The sequence below is a fragment of the Balearica regulorum genome, chromosome 3, assembly GCF_011004875.1.
Source record: "Balearica regulorum gibbericeps isolate bBalReg1 chromosome 3, bBalReg1.pri, whole genome shotgun sequence".
Taxonomy (NCBI): Eukaryota; Metazoa; Chordata; class Aves; order Gruiformes; family Gruidae; genus Balearica; species Balearica regulorum.
Window position 1 is genome coordinate 38,827,907 of NC_046186.1, and position 22,938 is coordinate 38,850,844.

Below are 22,938 nucleotides of genomic sequence, written 5' to 3' on the forward strand. Positions count from 1 at the left end.
CTAATTCCTGACATCCTCTGTTATGCTGGAAGTACGCATCACAGGAAAAGAGACAACTAGAAAAATGCAGTGGTCAGGTGATCTCAGACAAGTTAGTAGTTTGTAAATCAGAACATTTCTCCATTAATCTGGGCTGGTATAGTGTTGAAAAGAAATGATAATTTCTCATGTGCTGTTGAGAAGCCTTCTGCTCCTTGAGAATGACAAGAAAGCTGACAACATACAGGGGGAAATTTATTCTTACTCAAGAGGCTAGCTGCTAACATCAGAGGCTGAAAGAGCATAACTAAACTATAAGAATATGTTTCTTATACATCAGTTGTATAGTTGGCATTTATTACAAGTTGATTGCCAGTTTAATTTACTGTTAATGCTATGTGAAATAAACCCCAGACTCAAGAATGCTGAAATACAGTCATTTCAGCTGGCTCAACACTATATTTACAGGAAAGATCCAAGAGAAACACACACCGCTCAAGCATGACATGTAATGAAGGGGCAGGAAGCTGCCACATCCATCCTCTCCAGTGCAGTAACTACGAACGCACAACTGCTTTTCCCAGAAATTGTAGTATAGTGCATGGTTATTGAATAATGTGGAAAGAATACCTGCTCACCCCCCAGTGTGGACCTGAAAACTAATGTTCTTAGCTGTTCAACCATAAGGTAAACTCAATCTTGAGTGTATACAGTTTTCCATTTACATATAAACGCAGAGGGGTCTATTAGCTAAAAGCACAGCAAACAAAGAGGTAGTTGGGTAGTTTACATTTCCTGTTCCATCTAGCATCCAACACACAGGCACCTCTGGTAGGTATAGTTAGTTAAATTACATGTTACAATAGCTGAACTCAATATTGCTTCATCTACCTTATGACCTGGTGTAGAGCACTAGAGCAACCAAACTAACCTCCAAAGAGATCCACTTCAGCAGTGGCAGCAGTAATAGTTGTAGTTGTAGTGGCAGCGGCTGAAGTAGTTGTAGTATCAGTAGTTGCAGCAGTAGTTGCACTAGGCTCTGGGGCAAATGGATCTGAAATCTGTGGCTCAGAGGTAACACCGGAAAGTGCAGCCAGATTATCTATATGCAACCATATAATGAAGATCAAACAGGAAAAGTAAGGGGAAGACAGAGAGACCACAATCACTCAACTCCAGAAAGCTGGAGCTTTTAATAAGGAGTCTTAACATTCAAAAGTCTTAGAAATCAAAAATACTACTCACCCTCTCCCAAGAGGTCTAGTGATCGTCCATTAAAATGACAGCAGAATAAAGAAACAGACCAATTAGTAGAACTGCCAGATTGAAGATGTTCATTAACCATAAGCTCATTCTCTAAGTGCCACGCCTGGGTTAAGCATAATTTCTGCACTTGATTTTCCAACATTCAAGAAGTTATTGTTACATGACAAAGCTCATTCTGTTTAATAGCTTTTTTCAAAACAGAACCAGTATATTAGTTTCCCATATTTGATAAATTCCTTAATTTCTAACCAGCAAGATATTCAAATACTGGTACTATTTATCACTTCTGGTTTATACAGCTGGTTTTCTTTTCTTAAACTGCAACAGAGAGAACCAAGTAGTGGCCTGTAAAGGCTTACAGGAAGGTCTCCTACCTTTCACTACTCACAGCTCAGTTCACCACTATACTCGTTCTCTCTTGCATTTGACTTAATACGAGAGAAGTACCAGAAGTAGGTAGATTTCTTTGAAGTTTATGAACAGCTAACATCCCTTAAGAACACTGAAAATTTAAAATGCAAGTTTCTGAGCCTAACAGCACAGATTCAAGACTGTGATCAAGTAGAAGTGTACACGGGAAGAGTGAGCCCCGGTGAATCCCGGCGCTCACACAGAAGTACAGTAAACAGGCATAGTTGAAGCTTATTTAAATCAATGAGCTATTAGCAGAACATAGATACCAAAGAGAAGCTCAAGATAATTCTGCTCAGTTGTAAGTATTTTCTAGACCAGAGTAGTCAGAAAGCTGTCAAAACCAACATTACAGTCCTTAAAAGTTGGCAGAACAGTAAGCTGAATTCTAAGTGAGCTGTTGTGATCAGCCCTAGAACCCTTCACAAAACCAGCACTAAAGCCAGGGTACTCTACCAGAGAGCAGCTTGCAAAGACAGTGTTAAGTTACTTCAGGATACAACACATGGCATCCCTACTGCCCCAAGTACATTCTGAGAAGCAGACAGGCTGTGGTTCTTGTACTTAACACAATTGTTTAGGGGAAAAAAAAAAAAAAACACAAACCAAAAAAACCCCAGGAGAGCAACTCTTTTCCTGCATTTGTGATAGAGCATACTATGCAGAAACAACCACCTCTGTTAGCACTTGCTATGAGGAGTATGAATGATTGACAGCATAAGCAGGCTGGCTGTGCTCCAACTTTGGTTCCTTAGTCAACTGTTTTTGGAAGCCAATGAAGCATCTTTAATGACAGACTTTCCTACAATTTGATGTCATCTGACATCAGTCAGATTGAGCTCAAAGGCAGAGGAAGCTTTGCCTACATAAAAAACAACTATGAGCTATAAAAACCTGTGAAAACTAACCATTTTGGTCTATTACATTTTTATACTGCACTTAGAATAGTCTGAGCTCAACAACTACCTATTTACTAACCAGTAGCTCAGTGTTGCTCCTAGATTCATCGTACACATAACAGGGTCATGGGTTTACCTGATCCACACTGAACAGCAAGCACAGAGTCCAGATGCTTTACTATGGGTCAGTACGTAGGAAGCAAAACACTTTGAGCAAGCACAGCTCAATCTGCTCACGTTTGTCTTTATTTTACAACACTTGTTAAAAAGGCACCAAGAAACCACACGTAGGTATTTTCGTAATTGGCTCCTTGGGAGACCTCAACTTGAGACTGACTGCACAAGCTGAGGTAAGTCAAAATACCATTCTGAAAGAGCGTAATAGTATATTAAAAATGCAGCACTCTGGTATCTCATTACTGCACACCAGGTGGACGTCTCACAGGCTTGAAATAAAAAACTGTTGGCAAACTTTTACCTTCTATTAGCTTATTCTTCAATGCATTTTTGTTATCCAGTTATGTTATAGATCACAATACAGTGAAATTACAATTATCCAGCATGTCAATCTACACTTAGTCTTAATATGGGAAGGATTAAAATCAATGTTTTATTGCACAGTAATATTAAAGTAACAATACTAATAGCAAATCCATGTTCTGAGGCACACTGCAAGGTAGATCAGAGCAGAAATTCAAGTCAATTTGCTTTTATATCCGACAGTCAGACCTTGTGTGGATGCAGAATTTGACCTACTGTGTTTTTTGTAATATTACAGTCTAGTTTACCTGCCAAATGCCTATCTATTCACCTTGCAGTATGCTGCAGGCAACTTACGACCCTACCTTGATCATCTCCTGTTAGCACAGAACCGTACATTTTTTTTCACAAGTTTAGTTCATTTGCTAGACAATTTATGTTGTATTCAGAAGTATACTAGGTATACAGCAAAATATACAGTGTACTATAACAAATATACAGTATATGCCAGAATACATAGAATCTACACTGCCAGTAAGACTGAGAAAGCACGATTATTTGTAAGTGACATGTATTGCTGAGGTTCACGTGACATTTGAAGTGCCAGGTTGATGCTGCATCTTGAAATATTTGATATTCACATTTTCCTAGCTATTCTGAACTGCAGCAATTCTTCCAGCTTCTTTCCCCTACTACTTCTCTCTCATGAGTTCCCACATTAACTTGCTGTGGGCCAGAAGTGTTTTGCAGACGAGGAAGAAGCTCAAGTAGCAGGGAGGCACTGTTACATATCCTCCCCCCAAGTCCTGGGTGAAAGGAAGGTCATCTAGTCCAGCCTCCTGCTCAGAGCAATGCTACAGCCAACACTGGATCAGGGCAGTCATAGCTTTGTCTAGTCAGGTCTTGAAAAATCTCCAGGAATGGAGAGTCCCACTAGTTCGCATCGGGGATCTGCTCCAGTGCTGCTCTACCCTCCAAGTGCAATAATTTTTTCCTCATGTCTAATCAACCTCTGAAGCTGCAATCTGTTGTTATTACCCTTCATTATAATCCACTCTGATCTCCAAGAAAATTCTGGCTCTGCTCTGTAACTCCCCTTCAAGTAGTTGTAGATCACCATTAAGAGTCCCCTTTAGCCTCCTCTTTGCCAGATGACAGAGGCCCAGCTCCCTCAACTTCCCTCTGCCAAGACATGCTCTAGACCTCTGGAGTCCTGGTAGCCCTCTGCCAAACCCCTCTCCATTTCTCAGAAGTCTCCCTTAAACACGGGAGCCCAGAACCAGATGCAGTATTCCAGATGTGGCCTCACCTGCACTGATTAGAAGGTTCTGTAGTACCTACGAGAACATGCAATTTATAATTACTACCAGCTTCATCCTGCAGATTTAGTTTAAATACAAATTAACACAGGCTGAAAGGTTCTCTCATTACAAGTGTGAATGGAAATTTCAGTGTTTTCCTAACCAAGTCATTCCAGTTCTCCATTTATGCATATCTGACATGGTGTATGGCAATTATTTCAAAGGATTTTAAAAAAAAAAAAAAAAAGGCAGCAAGATTCCAGTGTGGTAACAGGTCAGCATCATACCTGGATTCCTGCCAGCAGTAAAGCAGACAAACGTGAAGCTTACTAAGTTACCAAAATGCTATTCTAAAAGATAAGACTGAAGTATGCTTGATGAGGTTAGTGATAAACCTGGCCAAAGGAAAAAAAAAGTTAGCTGTTCTTTTCTGGAGTAAGAGGACTAGGTCCATTACTAGTCAATTTTAAAGTTTTCAGTAATTCAGAAGAATACACGTACAACATGTCTTCTAAAATCACCTAAGTTCCAAACTACAGGTGCTTTGTCCAAAAAAAGCGAAGCAAAAAAAAAATTAGCTTTCATTACAATGTAAATCAGTATTTTACAATATTAATGGCTATTTACTCTGCATAAGTGAGCAACTGCTTAAAAAGTTAGCTGAAAGGCCTGAGCTCTTTCAAACATCTTAAAAGCTTGTGTACTTGGCAATGACAAAGCAAGACAAATAGGACACAATCAAAAATTGCGGAATAATTAGTCCCAGGCAATAGATGACACTCTGGTCTTGCTTTCTGGGTAAGACTTCAGTTAATAAAACTGACACTTCTGCAAAAAGAAAAAAAATCAATTCAACAGACTAAATAGGAAATAGCTAATAGCAAATAGCAAAACATGGTCTACATGACAGCCATAGCTATCCTCTCATAATGAAGTGGCTGAGATACAACGTCATCTTTAATGAACTAAAGCTAAGAACAGTAATAGGGAATGCAGAAGCCACTAGTACCCAGTATTAGCATTCATAGCAGAGTCAGCACGCCTCAGTGTGGCATTCCTGCTGTGAGAGGGCTGATGAGTTCATTAAGCGGCCACACAAGCAAAGATCTCTCAAGATTACACCACAGTGGGTTTACAACTATGTAAGTTAAATCACATTTACTGGCCTAATTCCTTGTCTTCACAGGACAGAAGTGAACATTGCCTACATTTATTGCGGTCCTCTTCAGTTCACAGCTGCTAGCGCTGCCTGGAAGAACAGGCTCAGTTCCCCACAGAGCTCACATTTCAGAGAGCTGGCTCGGTATTCCTATTTGAAAGAAGTTAGCCCTCTACTTCTATTTTTGTATTACTATTCTAAGCAGATAAGGAAAATTTTAATAAAATATGTTAAGGCTTGTCAGAGGTAGTTACACTTGCAGCAGAACTAATTTGCCACCACTGACTTTAGCTGCTTTTTTGATCCTTCCCCTACTGATCTGTGGGCTCTGCTTTACGAGCAGAAGAGTCGATTTCTGCCCTCACCTTGCCAACAAGCACACGAGCAGTTCTAGTTCTTCTGTTTTAAAGTGCCTACCCTACCTGTTCACCTTCAGCCACCCCCTTCCTGCTCACTTTTAGTCACGTAATCCTGGCTCTCCCCAGCTTTGCAGTCAGGCCCCTATAAGCAGCTTATACTATTATGAATATCCTTGGAAAAAGGAGTAGCCTTGTGCTGCGAAAGGATGCCCGACTGTCAGGTCGGCAGAAGCCTGGGAGTGAGCTGGGAACATCCTGTGCTAGCAGAGAAAAAGCCAGGTTTCAGTTCAGCCAGGCAAGAACATGGAGACTGCACGAAGAGATGCTGACAGTGAGGTTTCTCTACCTCCCCATGAAGTTGCTCCAGCAGGGGCTGATGGAGCCACCTGCCCCGTAGCAGCAAAATCGGGCTGAAGATCCAGAAGATCACTGGATGGTTTGGAAGAGCTGCCAAGGAAAGAAAGAGATGTTAAGTACAGGAGTAATTTGTCCACTTCATTCAAGTTCAAGAAAAGAAATAAATCATGACCGAATTGTAGGAATTATCCATGACTGATGGAACCATTGAGACAATTTTTTTCAGGCCTTAGGATCAGAGCAGTGGCCATAAACACCTGTACTACACTAAGTGCCAAGAATATACCTGAGGATGGGACCTTAACTTATTTCCATTACTTGATAACAACACTAACAGACCTATGAGACATCACTAGATTTTGATAATCCTAAAAGAAATCCAACCAAAAACCCAAAACAAAACCCCAGGTGGTTCCTAAGAACAGAGCAAATAACTGCTGCAACTGAAAACAGCTCCATTCTACTGCAACACTTCATTGTGCCACATCAGAAAGCAAGAAACCTACATTTCCAGGCAATAAATAGGCTTTAGGTAGAACAGAGTTGGTAAAACTTTGATGGTTTAAGCCACTTGCTTAGGAAACAAAGTCTTGTTCATTGAGAACATTTAAATAACAAACAATAGAAGCTTTCTTCAATGAAGCATTTCATCTGACATTTAACTGAAGTTAGTCACATCTGCAGACTTTTGGTTCAAGCTTAGAGCTTTTACATGTCTAGAGTTTTCATTTCTGCTCATTACAGACTTGAAAGTAAGGCTCAGAATTTCTCATTAGTCAAACTTAAATGTTTGGGTTTTATTTTAACTTCCTGAAGTTCATTATTTTTGTGCTTCATTAATTTGAACAGCAAGGAAAAAAGAATCTTAATTCAGCAGTTTAGAAACAGAATACTTTCTATTTGCACATTACTTCAGTCTATTCAATTAGAAGTTTAAGTTGGGAATGGTACAACATCACTACTACAGCAAAAGCAAAAATCAGAGTAGCCACAGTATTTTAATTTATTTTTTGTTAGAGCTCATTTGTGATCTATACTGGTAGAATAACGTAGCCCATTCAGTACTGATATATATTACCTGTAAAGTAAGCAAAATCTTGCAGGCAAGCCTCCTGTTACAAGTGGGATTTTGGCATCTACATCAAGCTCAGTAACTCGAATATGCTTTTTAACTTACCTGACTGGAGCAGCTGTAGATGAAGTTGCAAAAAGATCAACTGGAGGAGATGTATCAATAGTTTTCGCTGGAGTAGAACTAGGAGATGTAACTGTTGTGGCTGGAGAAGACTAGAGAAATATTTTAAATATACATTCAATATACCAGCATTTCTCCACAAACAACTTGTGCAAAGATTCACATACTTTAAAAATCCAATTTTGTCATCAGGTCTTCTTATTGTAAGCTGCTCCTCCCTTTGAGAGAATTTCAGAAAGCCTGGGCTAAGTTTTCTGAAGGTGGCTGAGTTGAGAAACTCCAAGTTGACTCCACCTACTGATGCCCGGCTCAATAGGAAATGCCTGTTGTGGGAGCTCTGAACGCACACAGGTATCAGTAACAAGCCTGACAGGAGCTTTAGGCCCTTGGGTTCAAGACTTGCTCAATGTCTAGGCAACTAACTCAGACTCATGATCTGGGGGTGCCTTGCCTGCCTTTTAAAATCCCAGTTAGGGTAACTAGCAGTTCCTATGTGCCAAAGGATTCTCAGCAAGTTCCAAGAAAATAGTTTGCTGCCCAGCAAACTTCCTACTCTCAGTTTTAAGACCATCCTGAAAATGGGAGGAACAAGTAATTTTGTGGGTTTAATTCTACATGTCAGACCCTTCATTTTGTCCACGGAATGAAATATCTGTTCATCCACAACAGGACCTCAAGCACTCTAACCATAGGAATGGTGGGAGAAGAGAAATGGTTAGAAACTAGGTTAAGCCTGTACATAAACCTTCAGACTGAAGGGAGTTTAAAGACCCATCAACAGCACTAATGGTTAAGTCCTCAGGAAGATATGAAAGACAGCTCAGCCTATGATCTTGCTTCATTAGCTCCTCAAATTCTGGATAAAGATACCTTAAGTATGGCAAGGACAGACACCCAGGAGAGTATACTACAACTCTTTTGTGCACTTGAAGACTCAAGTTACCTTGAAGAGTGTCAATTTAATGCTAAAAGATACTATGAGCTTTGTTACAGCATCTCGCATGCTAGAGAGATCCTTTTCCTAACAAACAAAACCAAGTCCTATGTTTAGTACCGTTGGCCATTCTGACCACTTCCACGAAAGAAAATGAATAGCAAATTTAAAGCATTTTTTTTTTCCTGAGTTCTGCTACTGCCGTCCCAACATCACAACTCTAGCAGGAGATGGATATAAGCTTTCTAGACTCTCCTCAAGGCTTTACTGAGGTTTGAGACTAGAGTGGTTCAAATTCTTCAAGTAAATCAGGGAAGAAAGGGTTACTTAAAGTTGTAAGAACACTTTCTGAACCATCACGTAGTTCTCACCAACTGTTCCAGTATTGGACAAAAGAGCTTTTATTTTTTTTTTAAAAAGGGCTTTTGGAAAGAAATTAAAGAGCTTTCACTAGAATCAACCATTGACCTGTCTCCTTCAGATTTAGGTTTTCATTGAGTTTTTCCTGCACAACACCCATCATTAGACACAACTGTGGCACCTGGCAATGCTTCAGGGATACCAGGAACTACAATTACTACAATCATAAAGCTCATTAGTTTATCTGACACCCAAACCAAGACGTTTTCACTGGCAACTCTTGCTTTAAATTAAGGTGAGCAGTCTCACTCACAAAAGGTCAATTCTGTAATTAGGTATATCAGATGAAAGTTTTCTTCTTGGCTTTTCACATAAATGTGGTTTTAAAAGAATCAGCACTTCCTCCTAAAATGCTACAAATGGAATGAAGAATGTGGAGGACAAACAGTATGGAGTAGTTTCTCACTGACATGAGGATTAAAAAAAAAAAAGTTGAGACAAAGCTATGGGTATCTTTTATGTCTTCAGAAAGCATGACCATCACATCCTGCACTCACGTAAGCACTGCAGCCCTTCAGAGGGGCAAAATGCTTTTAAGGGGCCATTATTTACAAGGCCATTAAAACATGCAACTTTGTCACTTATGTAGGGCCTAGGTGGCGAAGTCTAAAGAGCAGATTACGAGACATATAGAAATTTAAATCCTTATGCCCTTAAGATGTTCTAAAGTGCACCACCTGAACGAGAATTCACTAGTACAGCAAGTTGATAGTATTTACCTTGCTCAGAGGAGAAGGAGCACCAGATCTAGGGAAAGAAAAAAAGGGAGGAGGAGGTCCCAGATAAGCACACTTTTGGAAACTGTTGTTTCTGGTCATCAAAACTCATGCAAAAAGACCAAAAGCTAAGCATGACAGCTCTCTAAAGATCTCTAGAATCGCATGTCCTCCCCATTTCTCAAACTTTCATGCATCACTTTAGACAAGGAATACAAATTGTTACTTCAAAGCTTAAATCAATCTTTTAAGCTAATTGGTATCACAAGATTATTCTGCCTTTTAAGTAAGCTCTAGTAACAGAGCAAAGGCAGAGATGCATGCAAGTGTCTTGCATTAGGGCCTACAGGAGCCAGTAGGAAAGAGTTACTGGGGCAAGACATCACCATATTTTAAAATCATGCAACAGCAGCAGAATAGGACAGATATGGAAGCAGTTAACTAACATAAATTTTCTAAGGAGGTGTCAGCAAATTTTCGAAGTCTGCTGTTCTTTTACAGAAAGTCAGAGTTACTTTAAAATAGTGATATTTAAAAGTTTGGAAAGTCCAAGCTGAAAGTTCTCCCACATGCAAGAAAATCACACTAAACACTAACCAACAGAGCCTTAATTCTCAGTTAAAATGTACATCATTATTATGCAGTATGAAAATACTGGTACATATTTTTAGAGCTGCTTTGATCTAAGAGATGAAAGGAGGAGTTGAAGTTAAGCCTGCACCACTATTGAACTAGCATCCATCCTATAGGTTACTTGAATTGGATAAGTCCTAGGAGCTGTAGAACTGATTAGAAGATCTGGAGCTAAGACAGAAATGACTAAAAATAACTTAAGGACTATATACAAAAGCAAGCAACAGTTTAGCTACAATTTAAAGAATATATCTAATTGTTCAAGCCATCTTAAAAAATATAACCATGTCTGCATGCAAGTGGTATGTAAACATATGTACTTACCCTTCACTAAATTGCAAGGAAAGTGAGAGTAAAAGAGAAAACACAAGTTTAGCTTAATCCCTCCTAGACTTAGCCATAACAACTATCTAGTAAGAAGATGCAAAGCCATTAGAAAACAAATAAATTTTGATGATAAAAGCCTTAGTATCAGGGAAAAACAGTTCTTTCTAGGAGTTTTCCATAGTTAATCTTACTTCATTTTGGAAAGTGCCTAGTAGTTTGGTGTGTCATTTGCCTTCATCCTCCAGTAAGAAAAAAAAAAAAAAGATGCCATTACGACGACTTTGTAAGGGAAAGGAAAAACCTAATCTTACCATAGCTTATTTTCCAGCTAAGTGGCAAAAAGAGGTTGGGGCTGCAAACCTAAATATCAGCTAGTCTCATATTGTTACTATTTTGCCTTGATCCATGGTCCAACATATATACCTACTTGTTGCCAGGTTTTTTTCCTTCCAGGGAGTTTAGATGTTGCTCAAGGGTCTCCATGAGACTGCTAGGAGCCTTGAAAGCAAAGAGAAAGATACATTTCTAAACACATTGCATTGACTTAACCATACTTTGAAATCCAGCACCAACTTCCCTGAAGTCCACCATGTGCATGCTCATGCTGTTACTTTATTTACACTACTGAAAAGAGTGGATTTCCACGCTAGAAGTATTCAGGGAAAAAAAGCTTTTGAAAGATAATACCGTGTCCAAATTTGCAGAAAGCAAGCATGTACCTCTACTAAACAGCACCTCAAACCTAAATCCAGGACATGCCGCTGATCGTGCTTTGAGTCAGCGTTTAAGCATTGACAACAGCACAGGCATCCACAGGATTAAGAGTAATAGGTTCAAGGTCATCGTTTCAGTTTTGCTTTTAGTCAGATCTCCAACACCTCTTTCACGACCAGAGGGTTAGAAAATTTTTGCAGACTAAACAAAAAGTCCTTACAAACACCCCAAAAGGAGTTAGCTTTTACTCAAGACTCCCAACATGACAAAACCTGACAGCTGTGTCTTCTCAGAATGGTGGCCAGGCACAGGTTACTGACCCCGGCAGCTAACTTAAAATTGGGAAGGTCTACTATTTTAGGCATCTACAAAAACTAAGCTTTATCAAGCCTCCTTGATCTCAGGTTTTATTTTAAGCAACCTTTTTATGGTCAGGCAATACCCCCACCCAGGCATGCACTTGCTGTTACAATGGTAGATAGGAAAAGTAGTCCTGAACACAAACGACAGCATGCTTAGCTACTCCAGTATAAAATTAGCATCCAGATAAAGAGTCCTACAAGATCAACAAGCAAGGAGGAAACCCTTGAGAGATACAGTAGCACATAATAATCAAGTATTTCATCAGGGTTACCAGTTCCTCAGGGGTACAGTCTTTAAATGGGGAATTCTCTTTATCAGTCTTATTCAGATCAACCACAATTCCTGCCAGCAATACCTACGGTGTTTTTCATAAATAACGTCTTTAATTTCAGGGTATGCATAGGCATCAAAAAGTCCGTTTCCGATGCTTGAAAACAGCCTATCCACTGCTCGTATGTACATTATGCCGAAAACCAGCTGGCTGGCTGAATCAGATGTTTCAGGATGCTTAGTACCTGCTAGTACTAATACACAGCTAAGTGTACTTGAATATAGTGTCTGCATATTAATTTTGGCATTAAAACTGAGCAATAAGGTAACTTAACACATGTAGAAATTTAAAATGCTCAAAAAAATCCTTAAATGATGGCTTGAGTTTAAATACGTCCCACGCACATACGCAGTGCAGAAACATCTTAACCATTGCTGCTATTCTATAGGTATATTTACTCATTTGCAACTAATTTGAGTGCAAGAAAGAATTTGGTTAAATACAAGTGACTTATTTACAAGAATTCTCCAGCAGCAAGAAAAAGATGAGCAAAGGCTTTCATTTCCACTAAGAAAAAAGATTCAGACTTCTATGTATTCAAAACAGCTATAGTATAAGATACAAGTTGTGTCTACTTAAACATGTAAGCAGAAAGCTATGTTTAAAAAAAAAATCCATTATTATTTCCTGTTACCTCTACATGCTTTAAATAACTTTCCAATATATTATTCATAGGTTTCTTAAAAGCCAATAAAGTAATACGAAACTCATCTGTCAAACAGAATTCACAGGGGAAGCTTCAGAAAATTTCTACCCAGATGCAACAATTTGGATAACAAACAATATTTCATTTTCAAACTGCAACACTGAACATTGCTTAATTTCTTCTACATACTGCTTCAACATTAGACTAATCTATCAGTCAGCATCATGGTGGAACCTTAGACACGGGCTTCCCACTAGCTACTTGGGGCAAAACTGCTACACTCAGAATTGCTAATAAATGAAAAATGAGCCAAGCTCTTTAGCTGCCAAGATGCCTATTCAGCCTCCAAAACCTTACAGCCAAACTAGAAAGTCCAGAGATGACAGCTATCAACTTGTATTTCAGTACTGTGACCACTTTTTTGGATTTACAGAGTGTGTACACCCATCAAGTGTCAACACATCCAACTTCCTGTAGAATACTACTGACTATTGCCATGGCTTGCTTTAGGAATTGAGGTATACCACTGATACAATATACAATTATATCTTACTTATTAGCTGAAATTCAGTTTTATTATTCACCTTTAATTTATTTCTCACTGAAATACACTGCCTAGGTCTTAGACACAAGATACAGCATGTTGCAGATTAGCCTTGCAAGGGAGTCTAAGCAGCCTTTGGGAAAATACAGCTATGAGGGACTATTTGAGAAGATCACTGAAGTGGTCAGGCAGTTGGACTAGATGATTGTTGTAGGTTCCTTCCAACTGAACTATTCCATTCTATTTTAAAGTGTTGGTTCATGAGGTGAAAGGGACCCTCCAGTAGCAGTAGCAAAGGTGCCACTCAGCAAGTGTGGCGCTGACTGATGATACAGAACAGGGCTTGCATAGTCTCTTTCCAGCAGGCTGACACAACACAAGCAGCAGCAGATAAAAGTGCTACAGGAATTTATAGAGCATCTTTCATTAACTGAGGTTAAGGTGAGTTCTTCTGGTTCAAGGACTTAGTTCATGAACTGACTGGACCTTGTTAAAAAGAGCCCCTGAGGTACAGAGTTAGGTGAATAGTACTGCAGCTATTTCAGAATTGGGTTTGCTATTCCACACGCTGCTGGAAGTCTAAGCTTTCCTCTGCTGAAAGAGTGGCCAGACTTCATAGCTCCATAGCATCTGAAACCCGTAAAGATTAAAGATTAAAACTCTCCACCTTCATATCATGTCTCACTTTCAGACTTTTTAACTGGCTTTAACCAAGAAAACCACTATTCTGATGCTGATTTAAGCCAGGCTTTTCAAAAACCACACAATCAGAGGTTATGAACACTTAGAATTTACAACTGTTAAGCAGTTTGGGCTGCTCTTCTGTTCCAACTTTACTGGCATCAAAACTACCGTGAGTGCGCTCTTCAGCATGGATCTAAGTAAATATCCTTCTCCCATTAAACACAAAGCCAGGCACTCAAGCCAATTTTGCAAGTGATATTGAAAGTGGACCAGCACAATAGAATTTAAGCAGCTACAGCATAAGCAAATTTTGATGTTAAAAGTTTTAATGCATATTAACAGAGAAGTTCAGCAATCAAATCATAACTTCTGCATTTAGACTTCACGTTCACTGTACCAAGAACTTGTACTACCAATACAGTAGTGCTAGTGCTGCTCTGAATTTCACCTCTGGGCCAAGACTGTGTCAGGGAGAGATTATGAAGCAAGTCACTACAAAACTTCTATGCAGTCTGTTGTCAAAAATGAACTTGCTCTGCAAGCTGTGAAAATCTGTCCTTTAGTAAGGAAAGAGTAAAACAATCTACACTTCAAGTATAGGTTGGAAGTCATTGTGAAAAAGTATTTTAGTTCTATCGGTCTTCAAAAATAGCTTTGGGTTGTTCTTGATTGCAAGTTGGGAGGGCTTTAAAATGTTAGGTGGTATGACTTCCTACTGACATTTACATTCCTGGTGTGCTTCCTAATAACAGAACTTTTAGTTATTACGTGGATCCAAAAGGAGAAGCTTACCTGTGTAAGATCAGGGATATCGCCTTTGTCAATTCCAACTTGCTGCAGATATAAAAGAGGTAAATGTAAGTGCGTTATTCCACTGCAGAAGGCACTAATTTTGACTAGAACTGTAGTACTCTCTTCAACCTATAATAAACTTAATCTTTAGAAAAAGACTACAAAGTTATCAAGTGCAGATGCCCATCTTTCCAGTAACTACCTTCAACAACCTGAAGCAGTCTTTTTTTTTTTTTTTACAAATTACATGTCCATTAAAAAAAAAAAAAGGGGGGGAGTTTGATTCCACCCGGGTAATGTTCATACTCATGCTGTATGTCAGGCAGGGCTTTCTGGTCATACACTGTTGTCTCAGAGGACAGCATCAGTGAACTGACAAACACATGCTATCCAGATATCTGACTATCCTAATGAAGTTCTCTGAAATTCAGCCAGTGAACAAATCCTAGAAGAGATCACTTAAAAAAGCTCAAGTTACTTTGTTGTTCCATCCTTCTTTCCTAGCATTTCAAATACAGGAAGACGAGATCTAAGTCTGTAACCTTCTACTAGTTGTCCTGTTGCTTCACTATGGCTCTTCAAAGCACCTGATGGTTTAGCTTTTGCAGAAGAACAAGCTCCACTGCACCTAGTAATCCTGAAGTATAGTCACTATAATCTCTGTCCTGCAAAGCTGACCTATAGGTGTCTGAAGCATCTCACTCCCTCAAGTCCAACATTCATATCAGATATTACATGCCATTCGTGAGTCTAGCGGGCTCCTTTATAAACAGTTAAGTAAATTAGCAAAGAAACTTTTCATTCAGCTCATTGTCACTGTCCATTATAATGAAGCATGAAACATGGAAAATGTGCATCTTGTGCCAAGGAGCCAATTACCACAAAGGAGAGCCCAGCAAAAGAGTTAATTAACCATGTAATATTTGTATTATCCACATAAGAGGACGATAACAAGGATTAAAACCAGGAAAACCTCACATTCCAGTCAACTTGGAGCTGGCTGCAAAGACTTAAAAACCAGACTTATTAAATCATTATGCTTTTATTCCTAATTGCAATGTCTTCCTCTAATGTTCACCCCTGTCCTAGAAGCATACATTTATTACAGCATTGTCAAGAAATATTGATATATCTGAAGTCATGCCACCTGTGACATTACAAGGAAAGTTGAGTCTGGCTGCACGGTACAGATATGTGGAAGTCCTAAGCAGGGCTTAAGTAGTTCTAGAAGAGATGAACAAGCAGATCCAGGAACTTCTATACTGCCTCACATTTATACAGTGAGTCAGATGCTTAGCAAGTGCAATTAATACTTTATATCAGTGCTAGAAAAAGTCACAAAATATGTAAGTGCCAGACTCCAGAAGACTGGAAGTCACTTACCTCTGCAACTTTAAGAAACTCTGATACTCTGGTCATTCGAGTAAGAAATCGTTTGTAGATTTCAAGAGCATCTTTACATTGTCCCTTTTTCATTTCAAAAAATTTCTCTAGAGAAATAATTTGGCAAATTTCAGTTAAGATATCTTACATTAGGTCTGCATTCATCACCAACTCTACTCTTCAGAAAAATCAAGTTTCAAGAATATTGCACTCCATTAACATTTTTCTACTTGGCCACTAATCTAGTAATGTTCCTAGCCCTTAATAGAATTTAGAAGTTAGGCTTGGCCACTAAAGAATTAAACCGGAACATCACAGCCTAAGCAACCACAGCTTTGCATGTGACATAAACCAGGTTTTTAAACATAAATAATAAGCAGATGACCAAACTTAAAATTCAAAGTAATTAAGGATAATTAAATATATATCAATACATGTCCTCCGCCAAGATCTCTTCACTCCAAAGAATACTTTTTTCCACTTGAGCACCTTTCTGAAGTTGGTTTGTGTCCATTATCAAGCACAATTGTCACATACTTCAACCTGAAGTTATGCTTTAAGTAGCAGTGGACAGTGAAATCTCAATCCAATAGTTATACCCAACACATTTGTATCTGCTCCATAAGCTAGCTTCCCATGCCTATCATTTTAGTCAAAACACCTGGGACTTACTTTTATGAAGCATCGCCAGAAAGCATTGCAACATGGGTATAGAAAAAATTGTGCAAGCTTTTTTTTTTTTTAAATTTTTTCTTTTTAACTTTTTGCCTCTTCAGTCTCTGAACTGAGTCTCTGCAACCTCTCTGTTTCTTCCTGTTCTAGACCCAGCCAGAGTTTTAGGACAGTCATGCTGGCCAAGTACTCTGAGTTTCTATCTGTCTTTATAGACCAGTGGAAGTGCTCACAAGTTTTAACAGCTGAGGCTCATTTTCTACAGGGTCAGTTTGTTTCCTGCAGCTTACAGTAACTCCTGGTTTTAGACTTCATTACAAAGCCTTCCGCGGGACCAGCTTAAGGTATGTTAACACTGATGATCATGCCCAGCTGTCTGAGCTTCAGAACGCACTCACAGCCTCCCACAGACCTTGTAGGCTGATGGCAGGAAAGGTTTTGGCGGGGACTCAGCTTTGGCAGTCATGCTTTCAGACAGATCAGGAACATTATGCAGGAGAATATTACTTGATATAAGGCTACCATACAGCAAATATAATAGAAGAATCTGGGCATCTTAAAAACACAATCAAATAGCAAAAGTTGCTTCGCTAACCTTGCGGGACACGTTAGGCAAGCTCACACAGCACTGTACATTTCTTTAAGCATGGAAATGCTCAGTGCCTTTAAGTAGACTTCTGCACAATTTTAAGGGCATATGAGAATCCAGCCTCAGATGCACACTAATGTTGGAGGTTATGGCTTAAAGTTTTCTCTCACTTCAGAATAGCATAGTCAAGAAAAATGTGTTAAGTTTTAGTGAAAATTAAGTTAAAAAACCTGAAGCAGAGCTGAAACTCATTTTTCATTTGTTCATGGTATTTGTTCGAGATATAGACACTGGGTTACTTACCTAGTAAATTAATAACTCCATCATTGTAGCAAGCAAAAAGTTTGATAAGATCTTTAAATAGAAGCATGAATGCAGCATTTATGACACCATTTGTCAGTTCATTTGGATGAACCTACAAATAAAGTAACACATTATTTAGAGCAGATTTACTGAATGCAATCATAAGTTTTAGCTTGCACCAGGTATCTGATGCTGTTACAGAATCAGGCACTGAATAGAAGCTTTCACACAAAGAAACCAAACAAAGGTTTTGGTTGGCAGATCAAGGATTGCTTTCTTCACCACTCCAAAACAATCTGCTACAGCAGGAGTATCCCCATCAACAGTAAACATCTTAGTCTTGAATCCTTCACCTATCACAGAGGTGGTAAGCAGAGATGCTACTAACAAATCTTTAATGAAACTGGACAAAAGACATCAGTTCACAGCAGAGCTGAATAAAACCTCAGTAGTCTGCTATGTAACACAGTTGGATTAATGATGTCAAGACCCGTCCAGTTCTGACATTAGCTTGGGCAGAAAATAAGTCCTTATTTATTAAAAGATCTATGTTTTATTAAAAAATATCTCCTCTTCCAAGACCATTATCACAATTCCTATGCCATTTAAGTAATGAAAACATATTACTAAGACATGTATTTCTAAGGCTTTCCTCTGAAAGCTGTCGTGGGCCCTGCCTTCCATCTGGAACATGTCCTTCCGCGTACCAAGAACAAAAGAACTTCAAGATAGATTCCTTCAGAGACCTCTTTGCAACATTACACTGTACCTCCTGCAACAACAACTGACTCCTGTTTTTACCCTTAAGGCAGATAAATAATCCTACCAACATTCATAACATTATTACACTATAAATAAATTTTAGACACTTATTTCTATGAATAGTCTAAATTAAAGTTTATCCAATACAGCTTACAGCTGAAAACCAGATGAAGGTTTTGAGGAAACCAAACAATGTACATGTGATTATTCTAATGGCTTTTTCTCTCCCTTCAAAAAGAAGTTGGTTACCAAGAGACAGAAAAAAAGATTCTTCAGTCTCCTTGCTTTGTCCATTTCTTCCCTTACTGATGCAGAAGATGAAACTCCCAGCTCTAAGTTAGCATTCCTCAAGAGCCCACACTTCCCATGCTGTTTCCCTATCCTCTCTACAAAAAAAACCCTAGAATCTGCACATTTTGTATTTGCAGGAAAGGGCTGTCCTTCACCTCACTCTACCTCACTGCGATACTTTAAGGGGGATTTTTTTTGGCCACATAACAGGATGATGAGTAAATCATTACCTACAAGGTGAAATGTTTTAATTACAATGCAGCATTTATAAGTCACTACCCAGTATTAATGCTAGGTCAGCTTCAATACATACATCGAATTCAAGTAGTGCATCGATTTGTTCCTGCAATATTGGCATACTCTTCAGCAGCTTTTCAGGAGCCATTGTTCTCATTACACCATCAGCTCTGCAAGAGGGAATACAGATTAGAAGCCATGGTATTTCCCCCTGTCCCCAAGCTGATTTGTTGTCTAAATTTAAGCTTAGAGCTGTTATAACCCCTTTCAAGCATCTGGAGCACTGTCTGATTCTCCTGCTTCCCACAACATCAGAAGAGCTGGCATGGAAAATACCCCATCCAGCCACCCTTCCTGACAGCAGGCGAAGGTGGGTTTTGTGTTAGAGTGATGAATGCAAGAGATTGATCTCTTTATGGAAAGAGGGCACTGAAAGTTTAAATAACTTGACAAGAAATACTGTTGCAGAAGTACTTACAGAACTCATAATCTTTGTGCATTGTTTGTTATGAATAACTAATGACAAGTCATTTTTAAGAGTATTTTTTCATGAAATGTCTGTGGTCACTAAAGACAAAAAACTCTATAGGCTATTTCCCCCCCCCGCCCCAACAAGTGCCACAATATATGTATACCAATTTAGTGACAATTTAAATCAGGGCAATCTTTGCTAAGGGCTTCTTTCCTCAGTATTCCTGGGTGCTAATTAATGCCATTACTGCTTCACAGCACTTCCACTGACTGTGACCTGCCTTATCAGTCCCGGACCATTACTCAAACGGGATCACGCGGCAGTTCCAAATGTGTAGCATTCCTCAATTGCCGCCCATAGTCTTAGAGCAGTCTTCACACACGACAATTTTTATCTCTGCATATCACAAACCTGCACAACCACCATTACATATTGATCCATTCTGGCCACTCACAGGTATAAGCATCTCCTCTCAGGGAACACATACCACCGTTTTTACTTATTTTATTCTATACTCTGAAGCAGCATCAGAAATAACAAGCATAGAAAGCCCTTCTAGGAACACACAGCACAGGAATAGAAGGATTCCCAGCAACTCAAACTTATATTTATTTAACACCAAGTGTTTGAAGGCGCTAGGTGACAAAGGGAACTTAAGATGCTATCACTTCAGTAGCTTGCTGGATCAAAGCCTGCCTGAAATATCAATCCAACTAGCTACTAGTCTTCATGTCAAAAGGTTCTTTATGATTTGTATTCCAGATAGGTTCAAGAGATAACTACTGTGGTCCCCACTGTGGGAATGGCATCCAGCTACACAACAGCTTGTGAAGCAGGAGAGGAAAGCCTGGCAGCAATGCCTGCATTAACAGCTCAGAATCCTGAGCTGCAGAATACTCTGGAACTGCCAAAATGATCCTCTACATAACTCACGATTAGCAGGAACATCTTTAGTATGCAATCAATTAAGCTGCACCTTCAGTGGGTGTTAAGCCACTTGCGCAGTGTTGTCTGTGCTTCAAGAGACAATCTAGAGCCATTAAAGTCCCAGTTAGAGGGGTCAGAGACACAAAAAAATGTTCCAATAAATACCAACACACTCTGGGCTGTTCTGGGGTTTGGGGTTTTTTTTTTGTTGTTTTTTGGTTTTTTGTTTTTTTTTTTTTAAACACAGTCCTTGTGGGAAATAAAACTAGTAGTTTACAACCTTATTCTGTTCAATTTATAACTGTTTGCTGTGTTGCCTGCTAAGAACTTCAGGTTTTCACTTCAGCCTTCCTTTGTAATCAGTCATCTCTCTTATGGAAAGGTCTAGAGAGTAATGAAGCACCCTAAATATAGTTTCAGCGCACTTCCTTCTCCAAATCCTAAACACAGTCTCACTGCAGCACAGTTTAATGAGTCAGATTTAGCACTAAAAGCACCCTATTCTGCAAGGCACCTTACTTTAGTCTTCAGTATTTGCCCTACTACCATAGTCTTTCCTCTCCTCCTTGTGCAATTTTTAACCCATTACAAATACCTATGAAATCCAACCATTTTGGTGTTTCATTGTGGCTGAACAAAAAACGTAAGAACTTAAATGAAGCATAATGCCACATACAAGATTTTCACGGGTCAGGGAACCCTATCAGCTTACATATCTAAACTTTGCTTACCCCTTCTTCACTCTTGCAAAGTCAAATGCCATTTGTCTGTAGGAAAACGCTTTTTCATTCAAGTATCTACTATAACGCCTTATAAAGGTGGACATGTCATAACCTGAAAAAAAAAAAAAAAAACAGTTACACATTTTACATTTAATTTTCATGCCTGATTGGAGGTTCTTTAGTAAATGGTAATATACAGTCAATAGGCCCTAAGGTCCTGTGATCTCCGTGGCACTAGACAACCCCATGTACAAAACAGGCATCAAGACATCTTCCAGCTTCTGAAGAAAAAGCAGTAATGCTGCACCAAAACAATTTACCACTATCCTCTATTTCCAACAGATTCATCCAATGCACCAGTGGCATGGTTCCTGCGGAAACTTGCTAGTGGCTCCTACATAGTTATGTGGTAACATTATTCGATGGAGAAATTAGTTAGTCCTCCATTAACAGAGAAAAAAGTCAATTTAACAGAAAGTTTATACTTAACTGGTACATGACTTCCAGGATAAAGATGGATTTCAACTTAAACACTCCCTCCAACTCTTACATCGACCTTTGAAATTCCCATGACTAGGTTTACCACAACAATGAAAGTATGATAGCATTCAGAGCTCAGTGCCTCCTTTGAACTGTTACACCAGAGATCTTCAAGGCACATGATCCTGTACAAGCAGCCCCAAACTTCAGTGACCTTCTAGCCTGTAAGACTTCTGAACAGTTAGGATTACAGTCTATCCTTCAGGTATTTCTTTCAAAGTTTCTTCCTCTAAGCTACAGAAAGAGTGTGCAGAAGGCAACTCATCCTTGTCTCGAGTACAAGCCCCTTTCGCTACCTTTGTTAAAATCCACACCCCCTTCACTTAGTCATTGACTATATTTTTCCTTAATATCTCTCAACATCAAGTATTTCTGCCAAGTCAGGCTTAACACTACCAAGTCTGATGCCCCATTATCTATGACACACTGTTGTATTATCTATGAAATGGCAATTTAAGCTTAAAGAAAGTAGCAAAGAACACAAAAGCACACATTTAACAGAATTCATTGTTACAAAATACCAGTATCTTTGAACATGCATAGCATGCTTTGCTTAGATAAACACAGTTTTAATATTTGTTTGGCTTTGTTCCTGCCCTGTGTTACCGTTTATAAAAGATGCTCAAGTGTTTTTGGTGTCACGTCTCCACTGAGAGATGGAGTAACATGGCATTGCTTCGATCTTGCCCATTATTGTAGCATTTCTGCACTCTGCAGACAGTCTACAAATATTCTGACAGCTGCCAAATTACAAGTTTCCTCTCTTCTCTACTAAAGCTACCATGAAGCAAACTTTTTCTCTGTTAAGTGAGGCAACGGGAAAATTCACTAATAATTCCAGAATCAACATAGAAAAGCAGACATTGTAAGCTTTAGAGAGAACAATTCCTTGATTTTCGCCTAGACCTTCTAAATTCACCACTTAAATCAAGAACAGCTAGTTCTTTTGGTGCCTTCCCACCTGCCTCCCCAAATTAAACATTTGTATAGACAATTCCTAAGTACTGCAGTGTCCCCATGCAACCAAATTACCATTTCAGACTGAGTAAAAACAAAGAACAAAATAAAAAAAAAACAGAAAGAGTCCAGAGGAGGGCCATGAAGCTGATCCGAGGGCTGGAGCACCTCTCCTATGAGGACAGGCTGAGAGAGTTGGGGTTGTTCAGCCTGGAGAGAAGGCGGCTCCGGGGAGATCTAATTGTGGCCTTCCAGTACCTGAAGGGGCCTACAGGAAAGCTGGTGAGGGACTGTTTATCAGGGAGTGTAGTGACAGGACAAGGGGTAATGGCCTTAAAGCTGAAGGAGGGTCGATTTAGATTAGATGTTAGAAAGAAATTCTTCACAATGAGGGTGGTGAGGCACTGGAAGAGGTTGCCCAGAGAGGCTGTGGATGCCCCATTCCTGGAAGTGTTTAAGGCCAGGTTGGATGGGGCTTTGGGCAACGTGGTCTAGTGGAGGGTGTCCCTGCCCATGGCAGGGAGGTTGGAACTAGATGATCTTTGAGGTCCCTTCCAACCCAAACCATTCTAG

The 22,938-nt window shown here is 39.3% G+C and overlaps 1 protein-coding gene across 6 annotated transcripts in view; it reads right to left on the bottom strand.

Moving 5' to 3' along the window:
* The window catches only part of SNAP91 (synaptosome associated protein 91), a 71,589-nt gene that overhangs the window by 26,901 nt on the left and 21,750 nt on the right, over nucleotides 1-22,938 (bottom strand). For 2 of the 6 annotated variants that reach the window (XM_075747607.1, XM_075747605.1), the window contains exons 5-15: nucleotides 20,878-20,980; nucleotides 18,824-18,917; nucleotides 17,458-17,569; nucleotides 15,894-16,000; nucleotides 14,511-14,552; nucleotides 10,864-10,934; nucleotides 9,480-9,507; nucleotides 7,389-7,498; nucleotides 6,201-6,301; nucleotides 1,225-1,239; nucleotides 911-1,081 (exon numbers count right to left, since the gene is read on the bottom strand). In XM_075747607.1, the coding sequence (XP_075603722.1) occupies nucleotides 911-1,081; nucleotides 1,225-1,239; nucleotides 6,201-6,301; nucleotides 7,389-7,498; nucleotides 9,480-9,507; nucleotides 10,864-10,934; nucleotides 14,511-14,552; nucleotides 15,894-16,000; nucleotides 17,458-17,569; nucleotides 18,824-18,917; nucleotides 20,878-20,980 (954 nt within the window). Of the gene's footprint in view, nucleotides 1-910; nucleotides 1,082-1,224; nucleotides 1,240-4,895; nucleotides 5,165-6,200; nucleotides 6,302-7,388; nucleotides 7,499-9,479; nucleotides 9,508-10,863; nucleotides 10,935-14,510; nucleotides 14,553-15,893; nucleotides 16,001-17,457; nucleotides 17,570-18,823; nucleotides 18,918-20,877; nucleotides 20,981-22,938 lie in introns of those variants that run through there. The other 4 variants (XM_075747609.1, XM_075747608.1, XM_075747606.1 and 1 more) reach the window with 3 other exon arrangements.